Source organism: Microtus pennsylvanicus, chromosome 7 (genome assembly GCF_037038515.1).
Source record: "Microtus pennsylvanicus isolate mMicPen1 chromosome 7, mMicPen1.hap1, whole genome shotgun sequence".
Classification (NCBI taxonomy): domain Eukaryota; kingdom Metazoa; phylum Chordata; class Mammalia; order Rodentia; family Cricetidae; genus Microtus; species Microtus pennsylvanicus.
Window position 1 is genome coordinate 91,491,222 of NC_134585.1, and position 15,899 is coordinate 91,507,120.

At 39.8% G+C, this 15,899-nt stretch overlaps 1 protein-coding gene across 50 annotated transcripts in view; it reads left to right on the forward strand.

Moving 5' to 3' along the window:
* Ank2 (ankyrin 2) overlaps positions 1-15,899 on the forward strand; it is a 521,939-nt gene that overhangs the window by 328,475 nt on the left and 177,565 nt on the right. For 4 of the 50 annotated variants that reach the window (XM_075981378.1, XM_075981381.1, XM_075981380.1 and 1 more), the window contains exon 1: positions 2,456-2,697. The exons of 41 other annotated variants lie outside the window; for them this stretch is intronic. In XM_075981378.1, the coding sequence (XP_075837493.1) occupies positions 2,563-2,697 (135 nt within the window). In that variant the 5' untranslated portion in view covers positions 2,456-2,562. Of the gene's footprint in view, positions 1-2,455; positions 2,698-15,899 lie in introns of those variants that run through there. 5 more of the 50 variants (XM_075981394.1, XM_075981385.1, XM_075981388.1 and 2 more) reach the window with 2 other exon arrangements.

Here is a 15,899-nt window from a genome sequence, read left to right on the forward strand (position 1 = left end):
TTAAAAGACTCAACAATGTACTGCAATTTCTCTTCTAGTAAAATTCGCCCCATACAGTAATAATAGTTTTCAAATACGGGAAGAGGGATGTTTATTATTAAGGCAGGAAGCGGACTGAAAATTTTGTGATGCTTAAAATCATTCTGTCTGGTACTGTTGTAGCAGAGAGGAGAAACTGAGGTCAGTATCGCTAAGTGAAAAATAGGTGCGATGAGGCTGTGTTTTTTTTTCTTTGCTTCACGTTAATGTGTTTCGTTAATGTGTTAATTAATGTGTTAATGTGTTTTATTAGGTTGGAAGGGGTCAGCGAGTGAGAGAGAAGAGGCCTGTAGGACAAGGAATTAAATCTGATAGGGTTCCAACCTTATTCAAGAAGACTTTAGAGCAAATGGTGAGCCAACAGGTGCAAAGGTGTGGAGTAGAACTTCAGGCGAGTGTGAAATGTAAGCCGAGGAGGAAGGCAGTGGTAGTGAACAGGGGCTGGAGGAGGAGAAGCAGCAAAAAAGCAAGGAAGGCACCAGGTGGATCGGGCAACACCCACGAGACAGAGAAATGCCAGGGAACAACTCATGCCTGCAAAGCACAACACGACGGGTCACTCAGCAACTCGGGTGCCCCTCTCTGGAGTGGCTAACTGTCCCATTTATTTATAGAAGTGCACATCCAGATCTCAGCTCCAGAATGACACAGGGAACCTAGAGAAGGTTTGTAGAATTTCCTTCCAACCCTGTAAGTTGCATAATCCTATGTTAAACATTAGGTCAAATGTTGAAGTTTTGTATTTCGAAAATGTTCATTGTAAAGTGTGGGGGAGTGCATCTCTGTTAGGAGCCAGAAAACTCTTGGCTTAGATTCTGAATAGCTCATACATATGTAAGAAGTAGCCCTTGGAAGCCTTTGTGGGCTGACTGTAGATCCTCCCCAGGCTCTGAGAACCTGAGAGAAAAAGAAAAAGGAAAGATACATCTTTGGAGAAGAGACTTTAAACACATAATTAAACATCATAGCTTGCTTGATTCCTGCAGCCCATGCCTCAAGTGTATGGAACATTTGGTGAGAAATTGCGGTGTTGTTGTGAGTCAGGCATTTCAACTGACTCCAATTATCCAAGCAACACGAAAGCCTTTGTCTGCCACAGCTCAGCCCCCAGTCTAACCTTGTTGCTGAAACCGAGGTACTATCTTCAGGTATTCTCATAATGCTTTAGCACTAACAGTGTTTAGACCCCACTCCTCTTTAATGTAGTGGGGAATGTGACCCACAGATTGTTAGAGTACTTTTACATCAGTCAATAACTTAAAAAAAGATCTGGTTTTAAAAGATACCTTCTCTTATAGTTGAAAAGTAAAGAAATGTAAAGAAATTTAATGACTGGTGATGCCTCTAAGTAATTGGAGTAGAGGGATAAGATCTTTATAATATGTAATGTAATTTATCCCCATGGCTCTGGAATGAGGTAGCTTGAGGTCCTATGCAAAACAATAATCTCCAGTTGTCATAACTTGCGGTTATTTGAAGATGGTTTTTACCCACACATGTGCACAGTCTGTCCAGGTGACAGATAAGAAAGGGGTGGACTAATTCCAATCATTATATACTGGAATCCTAATGGAGTCAGTGGTATCCACTCCACGGTAATCAATAGCAACTCCTCAAATCCTATCCCAGTGCTCCTCCTAAATCCTCATGTATTCACAGTATTTATCTTAATGAGAAACAAAATAAATATTTCAAAAACCTATAATACAATTTTTAAGATTGTGCCATGTTGAATATTCTCTTAGGCAGTTTGTGAAGATATTTTTAAATATTAAAAATGAACGAGAATTACAAATGAATCAAAGCGTTGGCTCTCACGCAGACCCTAGAGGGCAACGACAAGTTGTGCACTATTTATAAAAATTAAAACCTCCACACAAGGTTCAAATGAACCATTTTGACCAATCTGTTTCCACGACTAATTCTTTTCTGGCGATGAAAGGTAGGGGCTCTCGACCACTCTGGATGCCACGTGGTTTGAGCCATTACAAAATAATAGTTGTCTGTTATGTCAGTGGAGCAAAATCACTAAGAGAGTTTGTATTTTGTGTGAGTACAAGAACGCAGAGGGGAAAAAAAAATCAAAGGATTACCAGGAATTTATTGAGGAATGCAAAACTTCTCATATGGAGAGACGCTTTACACAGCAGGGACTTCAGCCCATGTGTGAGGCAGGCTGCTTGCATGGTGAAAAACAAAACAACGCCGCCCCCTCCCCTGCTCTCGGTCGGCTCCCCCCCCCCACTCCATTGACATGCATAGCTGGCCTGGTAGGTGTAAAAATAGACCGGCAGTCCCTGAACTGGAAATGGTCACTGAATGCGGGCTACAGTTGCTGGGGTTTTGAGTTCTCTCTGACACCAGCAAACCCAGCAGCCGATGGGGAGAACTGGCGAGGGATATGTCGGAGAACTGAGCAGTGGGGTCACGGAGAATGATTGATCCTGATAGCGCATACCCGGGAGCCCAGGGCAGCGCACCCCGGGCCAGGGCAGGCCCACAGATCACCACTGTTGAGCTGAGATGGGCAATGCTGCTTTCTGCTCGTCTTGCCATGCGAACAAGAGCGTCAGAGCACAGGGCAACATGCTGGAGCTGGATCCAACTCCAGACTACTATGGCTGTAACAGTGAGGAAGCCAAAGAACCTGTGTCACGGGTAAGTGCTAGGCCACGAAGGAAGAAGTTGGGAAGATGTCGGTCTAAGAATCAACAGTGGTGCTCATTGGTCAAATCTCTCAACTTCCTGGAAGGAAGCTGGCGTGAAATCAAAGTGATTTCACCACTTGACTGTCTGGGACTCAGGGACTGGCTGCTGTGTGGTCTGTGTGCCACAATAGGCCATGCATTTATCTCTTTTTGCTTCTCTATAGTTACGAACTGGCACGTGAAGAGGAACTTTGAATTGTCTCTTTAGCTTGGAGTTTCAGCAAGGCTGAACGTGCGTGCATGTGTTTGTGTGTGTGTGTGTGTGTGTGTATGTTTGTGTGCGTGTGTGTTTGCACACATACACCATTATAGAATGAGTTTCAGTAGTATTGTAAAGACTCACGTTCATGCTGCCAAATTCTTTTTCCTATTTATCTATTCTTGTACACTTCATCCTTTCATTAGGCCAGAGGACATTTTGCAAACCTGTGCTAACTTAGAATCCCCGTTCTAGCTATATGCCTTTAGTGAGTAACTTCCATGAGGCCTTTAGATAAAGGTCCAGGTAGGATCATACTAGTTTGTGAAAAGACTTAAATAGGGAGATGAAAGATAAGATGGCCTTCAGATTTTAGTAATTCTCTAACGTGGTGTGCAAAGACTCAATCTGACTTCAAGGTCAGTCAGTGTTGGCCTGGGTTGTCGTGTGTGCTGGAAGAGTCACAAGTTGACCAGAATTTCAGAGTGCTGGCACAAGGGTTTCCAGGAGTGATCACCGGCTGTGAGGTGTGCCTGGCTTCTTGGCTTTTACTCTGAGCTGGATCTTGGGAATTGTCAGATTGTATTGAAAATGAAACCTTGACTTAGAGCCTGTCACTGAGAACAAGACACAGAGCAAGGCTATAGCTGGCCAAGGAGAGCAGAAAGCCCTGGAGTGAGGGAGTTACCCAGACAGGAGGAAGTGTGAGATTTGGGAAGCAAAAGCCTTCTACAGGGAAAAGAATGGCTCTAGGTTGCTCCGTGAGGGGGAGCCAAGAGCAGGGAGTTGCTTCTTTGGGTCAGAGTTGAAACTAATCACATCCAGGTGAAGATTCTTAAGAATCCCACAGTGATTTCTTCTAATGCTACAGAGCTAAAGGGCAAAACAAGGTGGGCGAGAAGTAACCACATGCTTGCCTGTTCCGGAATAAAAAATATAACCTGTAAGAATTAATTACCTTACTTAAAATCTGTATGTTCGTAAGATTTTCAAGATAGTTTAGAATTTAGGAAATTCAAAATACTGGTTAATAATTACATTGCTGTCTTTAAATTATATATGTATATGCCAATTATCTTTTAAGTATAAGGGCTGGAGAATTAAAATGCAAGAGTGAAGCAAAGGTACCCTTTAAATGTAGAGGATGGAGAAGGGATAGCTTCCTGAGTTTCTATGGTGTTGGTATAATTTTTTAAGGTAAAGAGGAAGTGACAAGGTAATCTTGAAACTCCAGGGCTAGAATGAGAAATTCATCCAGAGTTCAGGTTTCGAAATTTCACTAAAATGATATTTCAGAGTGTTGTGCTTTTTTCTGGTACACACCTGGAATCCCCAAACTCAGGAGACTTTTGCAGGCTGACTTCATTTCCCAAATATTGGTGATAATGCAAAACAATACATTCTTGTTCAGTTCCATTATTATGCATTTACATTTGAGATTTCCTAGATAGGTGTTAAGAAATAGGAAGTCAGTGCAGAATGATTGCCAGATACTAGTATAATTAAGCGATTGGGCACATATAAAGTAATTGCAAACATCGGTCTAAGCATTATTTTGACTGGATGATAACTCTTCAGTTTTAAAGCAAATTTTTAGAAAATTAAAGTAAAAGAAGGGGGGATATCAACTTTTTAAAATTCTGTATTTGGGAAGTAGTATATTATTGTTAGAAGGTCTCCATAGATGGAGGCTTAAATCTAGAATACAGTTAATCAGACTCTCTCTGGAAAGGTCCAGTGAGTGAATGCTCTAGTCTTCTGGCACAGGGTCTCCATTGTAGACTAGACTACACCTCTCTGCATTGGTCGTCATAGCGACAGATACACAAATGGACTTAGCTATAGTCACATAGTGGCAAGGTCCTTCTGTTATGAAAGCTTTGACTAAATGATGCAATCAGTAATTAATGATTTTAGTTACTATTTTGTTCATTTATAAAAGTAAAAATTAAAAGTTACTATATACCTATTATGTTATTAAAAGTATATAATCTAATGATCTTTAGTTTTGGAAAATTGTGCAGACTTATAGGCATTTTGGGTACATAGATTGTAGAAGTTATTTTGAAAGCAGTTTGGGAAAAAATATCAACATTTGTTTGCAATTCCTGGTTTTCACTTAGCCAATGCCATTTAGAACTCGATTACCCAGAGGTATTTGCAGTGAGAACAAAGGCAGACTGACCGGCTAGACAGATGCACCACATCCAACTTCATATAACTGGTTGCAGAGTCACGCAGCTGAGTATTCCCCCAGCTACTCATCCTGCAAAGGCCCAAGAGAACACTCACCTGTGAAAGTGTTCTTCCAGATCTACTGAGAACATGGCTGCCTTCCTAATGAAAATGTCACCCCTCCTTAGCTTATGGATTTCCTCTGAATCTAACTAATGCTGCTTACATTGCGTTAGTCTATATAGGGCTCAAAGATCTGCCATTCTCATCATTGCCTTCTGAGCTCCTAAAAAGAAGAACCATTCAGGGCAGGAGAGAGTGAAGACAAAAGCAACTTCTATAGATTTTTATATAGAGTAGGTCCTGCAGGGATTTTCAGTCCCTCATATCATATCTGTGTCATGTTAATATCATGTTTTATTACAGAAGGGGAAATGGATCACTTCTCAGATTCATCTCTAGTCCCACTTTTTAGGTGGCCTTTGCATCTTTTAATTTCAATTGTGAGAGATGTAGCAAGTCTGCTCCCCAGGATGTTTCTGTCTGGGACATCGCCTGAAGGCCTTGCAGCATCCATGTAGGCTTCATGGGATTTTGACATGATCTGCTAAGGCTCCATTGAGAACACTGTCAGAGAACATTATCTTTGCTTTGCCCTATATTCTCATTGCCCTCACTTATTAATTTACATATTGGTTTACATATACTCTATTGTTTTGCATTATGATCACTTTTTTGTACTTCATTATATCAAATTGCTTTTTAAATTCATTCTAAGAGGAAATGGAGACCAAAAATGTGGCACTTCATCACGAATGTTGTTTAGATTACCCAGCTCGGTTGAGTTTGGAATCATCTTCACTTTAATGTGTTCCTTCTCAGAGGTTTCCATTTCCTTGCCTCATTTATTTTCATACTTTGCCCCAATTACAGTAGAAACATTTCAGCTTTTTATTTTGCACTTTGCATCATTCCATAGTCTGCTTATGACTTTGTACTGTGAGCAGCGAGCCGTGTGATATTATAAAAACAAGCCAACACTCTTAGGTTGATGCAAAAACCAAGTCCACAGCAGCTCTTTACTGAGTGAGACGTAGTTATTATAGGGCAGGACGTGTAGCTACAAGATGCAATCCTGCAGTATGGGGAGCATTCTAACCAAGCGGGGCGAGACAAGCATGCTGCCTCACTGAGAGTGAAATGACCCAGTGTGTTGGGGGAGAGGCGTAGGAGAGAGAGAATATTGTGAATCCTATTAGTATGTCAAGAGGGTTAAACTTTTCAGGGTTTTTTTTTATACAAAAGGAATAAAATAGGCAAGTTGAAATTATATAAAAGATAAGAAAAGTTATTCATGTACTTAGATAGTAACTCCAATAAGAGCTAAAGATATAGTAAAAAAAAAAACCATCCCATTAAAGTATTTCTAAGAATAATAAATGATACAGAGCATGGCCATGTACCTTTGGGATATATTATTTAATGATAGAGATCAGAAGTGGTCTAATTTTAGAAGTAGGACTTAGACAAATAAAATCACAGTGTAAGACAAAATTAAGCAGTGTCATGAGGGATGAAGTAGATCCTTGTAGGTTGCTGATGAAGAGAAGGACCGCTGTAGGCCTTTGTATTCTGGAATGATTCATGGCCAGGGGCATTCAGCAGATCTGTAGCAGAAGAACTTTCATTCAGACTAGCTCACTAGAGAGCTGCTGCTATGAGCCTATCAACCTAGACTTTCTACTGATGCCAACCAGACCCTGTCTCCAGGATCGAATGCCCCCCCTCGCCCCCAGCCTTCCTACACCCTTTAAATAAGAAAGCAAGATGACACCTGGATTTCTAAGGCCATCAGCCTCAGTGTTGAAGCCAGGATCCACTGTGATTAGCGGGTGCCTAGGTGGAATTAGCTCTTAATATGCAGAATGTCACTCCTGATCATGGAGGAGGGGGAACTTGGAGTAGATCTTGGAAGCTGTTGGAAAGTAGAGTTTGGATTGCTGTGTGAAGAAATTACACTTCTGCTGTCAGTAAGCATGAGCGAGCCAGGCACTGATCTGAAAAAATGTCCTAAGATGGACAAAGTAGATGTTCCATTAGAGGATTTGAAGGTGCTACGGAGCCTCTGAGATTGGCAACTCAGTTTCCATAAGAGCTACCAAAATATGAAGTTTACTTAGCTCGTGTAAAGACCATCCAGTTAATCTTGGAGTCAGTGGTGTGACATTAGAGTGGTTTAGAAATACCATGTACCCTCTCTAGCTGTAAGACCTGCTGGTCAGGCACAGAAACAAGGAAATTTGGGTAAAAATCATGGGATTTTGTTATTATTATTTTACTATTGCATTACTATATTACACTAATATTATATTTTTATATTATATAAAATAATTATATACTAGTAATATTATGTTACTATTATTATACTATTATATTATCATTGTTGTAATATAAACCAAGATTTAAAGCATGAATTGTGTACTAGAGGAAGACCACAGACCAAAGGCATTTATGGAGAACTGATTAGAATTACCTTGAAAGTCACCCAAAGAAGCAGATCTCATTGTGGACGCTTTCTAGATGGAGGCAATATGTCCTCAAATCTGGCTGAGATGGTAAAGTGGTAAAGTTACAATAAAAACAAAAACGTAGAGGACTAAGAAGTTTCTGCCATCAACTTAAGTTCAAGAAGTGAAGGAACCTTCCTGTAATTTATGTATTATCCTGTAAAATAATAAATAGATCTGTTCTTGGACAGTTATTTACCTGGGTAACAAACAAGACCAATAATTGCATTTTTAAGACATGTGTTTAAAGATTGTATTATTATAGGAGGAATAACTTAATGCAAACAGTAATAGCTAACTCAGTATCTGGCTCATCCCTCTATATCTGTCTTATGACGAGTACGTCCAAACCAAACATTTGTGTTTATTTGAGCTCTGTGTTGATTTTTCAAGCACCATTTCTTCTGCTGAATTTCCTAAGATGAACTCCACTCCACCCACAGTGTCTCTTCAAGGTCACCCGCCTGGGATGGAGCTGAGAATTCACGGGAGAGAAAGCTCTCCTATTTTTTGAGCATTTGCTTCCTTCCCAAGCAGACATCTGCTGCGGTTCTTACTCATTTCCAGTTCCTGATTTAATTCCTTAGTTAAATTTATTATGCCACAGGAAACATCCACCTGTTTTGTGATTCCTTTATTTTCAGCCTAAGGGCGCCTTTGAAATTTATGCAATCTTATATCACATTTCATTATAAAAATCTTGGCGGTTTGACTTTTCAATGCTTATATTCGCATCGTATTTGTGTGGGCTTTTGTAAGCACAGGAAAGTCTTTGTGCACCTTTCTGTAATATTCCCATATAAGAGCTCAAACATCAGCATGATTACCTGACATGAAATCTTTGCAGTGACATTCCCGAGCAGTCAATTATGTATTAAAGCTATGTGTAAGCTGAGTATTTAGTATTAGACATTATTCACTGAAACTGGTTTTTGAGGAATTGTATGTGCTGCTGACATATAGTTTATTTAAAATCTTAATTTTCTTTTTTTCTCCACTCTACCTACCTGACACTAATGTGTTACAAAAGGGAATTGGAAACAATCTGAGATTTTTTTTTGTCTGACAGTGTAGGGGTCTCTATAGTCTAACAGTAACCCTTCTGAAATAAACACACAGCGCACTAAACTTAAATGTTAAGATTGATAAGTGACCTAATGAAGAAGTATCACTTTACCATGGAAAAATAAGAAATTAAAATTCTACTCTGATAGAAAAATGTATTATTATTTCTTATAATCTGTTATTTCAGTACCTTATCTTTCTAGATTGTTGGCCACCTATGTGAAAGAACGAAGCATCCACTGAGACTCCTGGTAGGGCTCTGATGGCCAGGAGAATTTCTGAAACATTTTTGAAGCCCCAGTTGTTACGTTGGTCCCTGAGTTATAAAGAAAAAGGGATGTGTGCTCATTACTTTTTTACCTTTGAGATAAAAATCCCATGGCTGAGGCAAACCTAAGGAGGAAGGGTTTATTTAGCTTTCCAGTTGCAAAGGGATAAGGTGCCACCATGGTAGCAAGTGCCAGGCACTGAATGTTGAGAACTCACATCTTGAATTGCATGCACAAAGCAGAAGTTACAAAATAGAAGTATCTCAAGTTATCAAACTCTCAAAGCACACATGCGAATGCTTCCTCCAGCAAGGCCACAACCCCTAAACTTTCCCAACAGTACCACTAGCTGTGGATTAAGTGCTCCAGTACATGAGCCTATGGGGAACATTCTTATTCAAACCTCCATAGCCTTTTTAGGAGTAAAAGATGATCAACAATTTTCTGTTCATAATGTGACTATTTTACAGATTTATTCAGACAAGTGTTCTGTGTGATTATTTCTTTTCAAAAATGGCTTATGGTGATGTGGGATGTCCTTCTGTATATGTGTTGCTTTTATTGGTTGATGAATAAAGCTGTTTGGGCCAATGGCCTAGCAGAGTAAAGCCAGGTGAGAAATCAGAACACAGAGAAAGAGGGAGGGAGGGAGGGAGGGAGGGAGAGAGGGAGAGAGAGAGAGAGAGAGAGAGAGAGAGAGAGAGAGAGAGAGAGAGAAAGTGAGTAGGTGGAGTCAGGGAGATGCCATGTAGCTGCCAAGAAGAAGGACACTGGAACTTTACCAGTAGGCCACAGCCTCGTGGTAATACTCAGATTAATAGAAATTGGTTAATTTAAGATGTAAGAGCTAGTTAGGAATATGCCTAAGATATTGGCTAAATAGTGATGTAATTAATATAGTTTCTGTGTAATTATTAAGGCGTTGGTGGCTGGGAAATGAACGAGCAGTCATCGTTTTCATTATGGGGGTTCAGTGTAGTAGTGCATGCATTTAATACCAGCGCTTGAGAGGCTGAGGCAGGCTGATCTCTGTGAGACTGAGGCCAGCAGGGTTTACAGAGTGAGTTTCAGGACAGCTAGGGTTGCATAGTGAGACCCTATGAAAACAAAACAGAACAAAACGAAATGGCACATGGTATTTAATTTCTTGTGCTTCGTTACAGGATGATTTTTGATGGTTGATGATGGCTTAGTTGATAAAGCCTATTTTGTAATGTGTAATAAGTACACAGCATGAAAGGTGGTAGTAAGGAATATATGTTTAACTAGCTGAAGCACGACCTCTAAAAAGCTCATAAGTGAAATCTGGCAGGATAACTACTACGTGGTGTTGAAAGTGGGGTGGGTTGATTTTCCCAAAGAGACAGACTGGGTGTGTACTGTCAGCACACAAGGACACAAGAATGTTAATAGGCCTTTCTTGTCGAACTTGTTGGCAACACTCTATTGGTAATTACAGAAGCCAAGGCCACACGGGGCATGTAGGAACAGAGCATGCTCCGCCACTGCACCCCTGTGGGTTTGTGCATCCCCTTAACAGCCAGAACGATTCTGTGCTGTGCTGCAGAGGAGTTTGAAACCAAGGCACTTAGAAGACATTTAAGTCCCACTCTCCAAAGCAACTCATCTCGTGCATACCTACAGAGAGGAGTCCCTTTCTTTGTGCTTTGACCTTGCCAGCTGTCGCCAGAAGTACAGGCACAGAGGCACCAAAGAGGTTATGAAATGTGTTCCCAACCTTTCAAAATTAGAATTTGACTCCACTGTCGGGCACTTTGAATAACAAGATTGTTCAGAATTGCCCGTTATTCCCTCTGAGTTGAAGTCCAGCCCGTTATCCTGGCTGCATTCCATATTTCTTCTCAAAAAGTCACACGGCACATGAGAGATGACTAACAAATATCTCTGGCCTCGTTAGACGTTCTTATCACGTCAACTGTTAAAAGCAAGACTATGGACGTAGTAGAGTTAGCAGTTTGTTCCAGCAAAAGGCAGCTGATGAATCAACCCCGAGCCAGGACTGGAAGGAAGACCAGGCAGGCAGGAAGTATGGACAGAAAAAGGTGATGTATGGAAATGGCTACAGTTCTGCATTGGTCTTGTTTGAGTCTGATTGAAGGAACCTTTTGCTTATCTGGCCATGGTCGGATTAGTTAGTGATCTGAGACTGTAAAACTTAGCTGCCGTTTTTTCTGGACTTGGCAATTTCTCTAAGAGTATACTGTTAGCTACGCTTTTATCTGGGGGTTACAAATCCCAGTTTGCTACAGAGGGACTCATGGTAGAGAGTTCTCAGACAACTTCTGGGCAAAATGTACTTTATTTAGTATAAATAATATGAAACAGAAAATATTAAGTATTACATATACATATACATATATATATATACATATACACACACACACAACATATTCGGAATAGGCTTTTCCTTCTACCAATTTCTCCCAGTTCCTTCTCACCTTCCCACCCACCAAATACTCTTTCTTCCTTCCATAATTAGAAAATAAATGGGGACCTAAAAATAATAATAAAATAAAAATATCAACAAAGCTGTATATGATCAAGCAAACAACAAACTGAAGAAAGAACTAAAAGCATAGGAAACACGTACAGACACAGAGACACACAGAAATGCCATAAAAAGACACAATTGGAAAAGCATAATATATAAACAGGAGACCTATAAGGATTAAAAAAAAACAAACAAAGCATTACGAGACAAAAAACTTCTACAACTACCATTTAGTCTGCTTTGTGTTGACTGTCTACTGCTAGGCAGCTGTGAGTCTCTGTATTCCTACCTACTGCAAGAGGAAGCTTTTCTGATGGTGTGAAGCTGAGTGAGACACGAATCCATGAATATAGCAGAATGTTATTAGGAGGCATTTTATTGCCATGTTCCTATTAGCAGAACAAGAGTGTTTGGTTTCCAGCTAGGTCTGTGTAACCTGTCTAGTTTAGGTTCTTGGCCCACCCTAGCAGTGTTGAGTATGGGTTCTATCCCATGCAGTGAACCTTAAATCCAATCAGATAGTGGTTGGTTATTTCCACTAATTTTGTGTCACCGTTACACTAATGTACCTTCCATGCAGGTCACCACTGTACGTGAGGATTTGTAGCTGTGTTGGTGTTTATCTTTTTCTCCTGGTAGTGTGCAGAGTAGCTTCCGGTAAGACTAGTCAGTAAGAGTGAAGGTTCTATGTAGTCATCAGCTCAACTTCTCTGTGTTCGCTGAGTTACGCAGGTGTCTTCAGCAGTAGGATTCTGCCATCAGTTTGTGGAGCGCAACCAAGAGCTTTGTATATAGCTCAGTTTGTGAGTTTCCAGGCTCCTTTGGCCAACAACTTGATTAGGTATAGCCCATTCCTGGCACTGAAGGTTTCATTTGGTGGCAAGAGATGTTCAATTGGGGCACCATCTATTCTATTATTTGGCAGTTCTAGTTAGATCACCTTCATTTATGTATATATTATTATTATTATTATTATGTGTTTTGAGACAGGGTTTATCTGTATAACCATCCTGGCTGTCCTACAATTGCTTTGAAGACCAGTCTGGTTTTGAACTCACTGAGATCCACCTGCCTCTGCCTCCCAAGTGCTGGGATTAAAGGGTGTACCATCACTGCCCAGCCATATGTGTCTATATTTTAAAATGCCTCTACTTTAGTAGGTTTCCATATGAGCTTCTCAAATTTTCTTGAGTTTTAGCTGTCTCCCTTACCTGCTCTTTCCATTTCCGTTTCTATTTAATTCTCCATTCCATATATTTTTAAATTGTCTGTATAATTTATTTTAATTGCCTGTAAGATTAAATACTGAGTCAATGCATTACAAGATAATAAATATTGAATTCCATTAAGTTTCCTTCCTTCTCTCCCTCTTTCCTTACTGCTCCCTTTCCTTCTTTTATTCTTTTGTCCCTCCTTCCTTCCCTCCCTCCCTCTTTCCCTTGCTTCTCTTCCTTCCCTTTGTACAGACATACATTAAAGAGCTAATCTTGGCTTTGGTGATGCTTAAGGAATGACACAGCAATCCAGATGTGCATGCCAATCGCCGTTCTCATTTTTGCATATTGTTCATTCAATTACAGCTGTGTGCCAGAAACCAGCCATAAGCATTGCTCAGCCAAGTTGTTAGTGTGCTTACCTATTTTGTGTCTAAGAACTTGATATGTTACTGAGACTATATCTATTCTCCATAGGATCGCAAGGTGACCTAGAGGTGGAAAATAGGAAAAGAAAAAAGAATTATAAAAACATGAGATGTGGGAATGTGTGTAGGAAACCATATTAATTACCCATTATTGATTCTTGGTTATCCCTGGATTCTGTTCTGGTACACTGTATAGAATTAAACAAGTATAAATTTTCATAACTCCTCACAATTGTGAGTCTTTTTCTAAACCATAGTTTTGTGGTTCTCTACTACACTAGAACTACATTCTCAAGGATTGACATATACTAACTACGTTAATTCTCACAGTCCCCCCCCCATTTTATTATAAACCAAATGAGGATTATTGGAACTTGGTGACTTAAGTCGCACAGTTCATGGGAAGAGACAGAAACAGGATTAGGAAAGCAGTTCTCAGCATGTCCTGCTGCTGTCTGGCCCTCTAAGCAAAGAGCAACAGAAGAAGGAAGACGTGAGAGAAAGTAGACGGCATATGTGTAATTTGTGGGCAGTGGGAGGTTCTACCCACTTGAAAAATTGCATGTTTGTAACTCACCCCCTCTTCACACACATAAAATTAAGAGTTAAAGAAATAAGAATGAGGAAAAATTAATCTAGAAGAAAATAGAGAAATATTTTATTGATTTTAGGCCTTGAAAATGTAAAAGTAATAAAAACCAAACTCCCATAGAAGTTGAAGTTTACACTTTGTACTTTATATAACAAACAGATTAATTTGGTTATAAAAAACAACAGAATTTTACAATGTCTCTGTAAATATTTCAAAACAAAAGGCATTTTAAACTGTAAGAAAAGACAGACAAAAATCAAAGAAGCCACATGTAGTTGGCAGTAAATTTATGACTAAGTTTCCAAATGTTCCAGAAATGAGAAGGCCATGGCAGATCACAAGACTGTAATGTCAGTGGGGCAAGGCAATGTGAGATCGTGCTGAGGTTGCCTTTCTTAGGATGAGCTCAAGGCCGGTCAGAAATGTGCACATCCCTAGCCCTTGAAGTCATTGTCACATCATTGGATGTCAGGAGGCTACAGTTAAGCAGAGAGAGAAACTTACGAGTACTTTTTAGTCATAAAATTGTTTCAAATAATAAAAGTCAATGAGAATAGTTATGTATAAATGTTTGCAGAAAGCTAAAAATAATAATCTGTCTGTAATACATTTGTGAGATTTAGATTTAGAATATGTTCCAACCTTTTTACACAGGAGATCCAATACTTATTTGGTAAAGTTATTTTTTTTAAAAGTGAAATATGGAATGTCATCACCCCAAATTTGTGAAAACATCTCTATACACATATAGAATACGTCTATAGAAAATTCTCAAAAAGAATATATGATAATATAAATTGTTAAAATTAGGTCATAGGCTATTGTGACTTTAGCCATTTTTTAAAAATTCAGTTTTTAAGTGTTCTATGAGCTGTGTGTGTATGTATGTGTATATTTATAATTATCTACCCCTTTTGAGATATGGGAGATTATTAAAAGCAAAAGTGAGTGAAATAACTTTGTTTCTATGCCTCACACATTCTTTTAAGAACATGCCTTTAAATATTTCCTTATGCTTGCAACAAGCCATTTCATTTAATGTCACCTTAATTTAGACTTTCGATCGGTGTGGAGGAATGACTAACGAATGCATTTTTACTTTTTAGTAAGAAAAGGAATTTACTCCTATCGTTTCTTGAAAGTGCGGCCAACCTTTAAGTAGCAGGTGGAGCGGTTAATTAAGAACAGCAGAGAGAGGTTCTGGACGCTTCTGGAAGCAGTCCCACTCAGGAAAACACTTCTGCCTGTGCACTAGAAATTATGCTGCCTCCGAAGCAGAGGAATAAGTGGCAGCATGGAAGCCACCAATGCAACACAGTTGGGAAGGGTTTTCCTTTCCAGGGTAACAGCGATAATAGTGATGGTCACATTCTTGTCCTATGTGTTGAGCATAGCACGCAGTAGCATTTTGAGATAAGGCAATCGGGTCCTTTGGATTTCCAACTCTTGGGTTAGCCTCATCACACACAAAAAAAGGAATTATTTTCATTCTGGATACAGATGAAATTGCTGACTTTGCTGCAAGACGAGAAAGGGAATCGGGCACCAGAGGATCGGAATGAACGCTGAGCCAGGAAATGTGGTAGTAGCCACCTGTTCCCCAGTCAACAGATGATTAATGGTCAGAACTTATGCAGGGATCTGGGGACGGTGGTGATAAATGGGGGGTCCCTCCAGCAAGACTGGATTTAATCCTCAGTTCTATCATTTTCTACCCCCTCCTCCAATCCACGGGCAAGTGGCACAATTCCACCGAGCCTGGGCTTCTTCCCTTGAGAAGCTTATGAGGTTTATTAAATAAGATTATGAATGTATTTGTTATGTAGTGAGACTAGCTGTTCACGTTGTGCCTAGTTACAGGGTACTAGAAAGAAATGCATGAGTGTGTATTGCTTATTCTGTCAATGCGCTGAGAATCTAGTGGCACAGCCCAAACGTGCACACTAAACAGTTTGCGTCTTAAGTCTCAGGGATAGATAGAGGGCTATAGGGAAGACAGACTTCTATCAGGATGTTACATTTGTGGAGAAAATATTTAACATGAACAAATCACTAAAACTGCATCCATATCTATATATCCGTATCTGCACACACCCACACAGTCTTGTAAAATGACTACACATGATTGCTC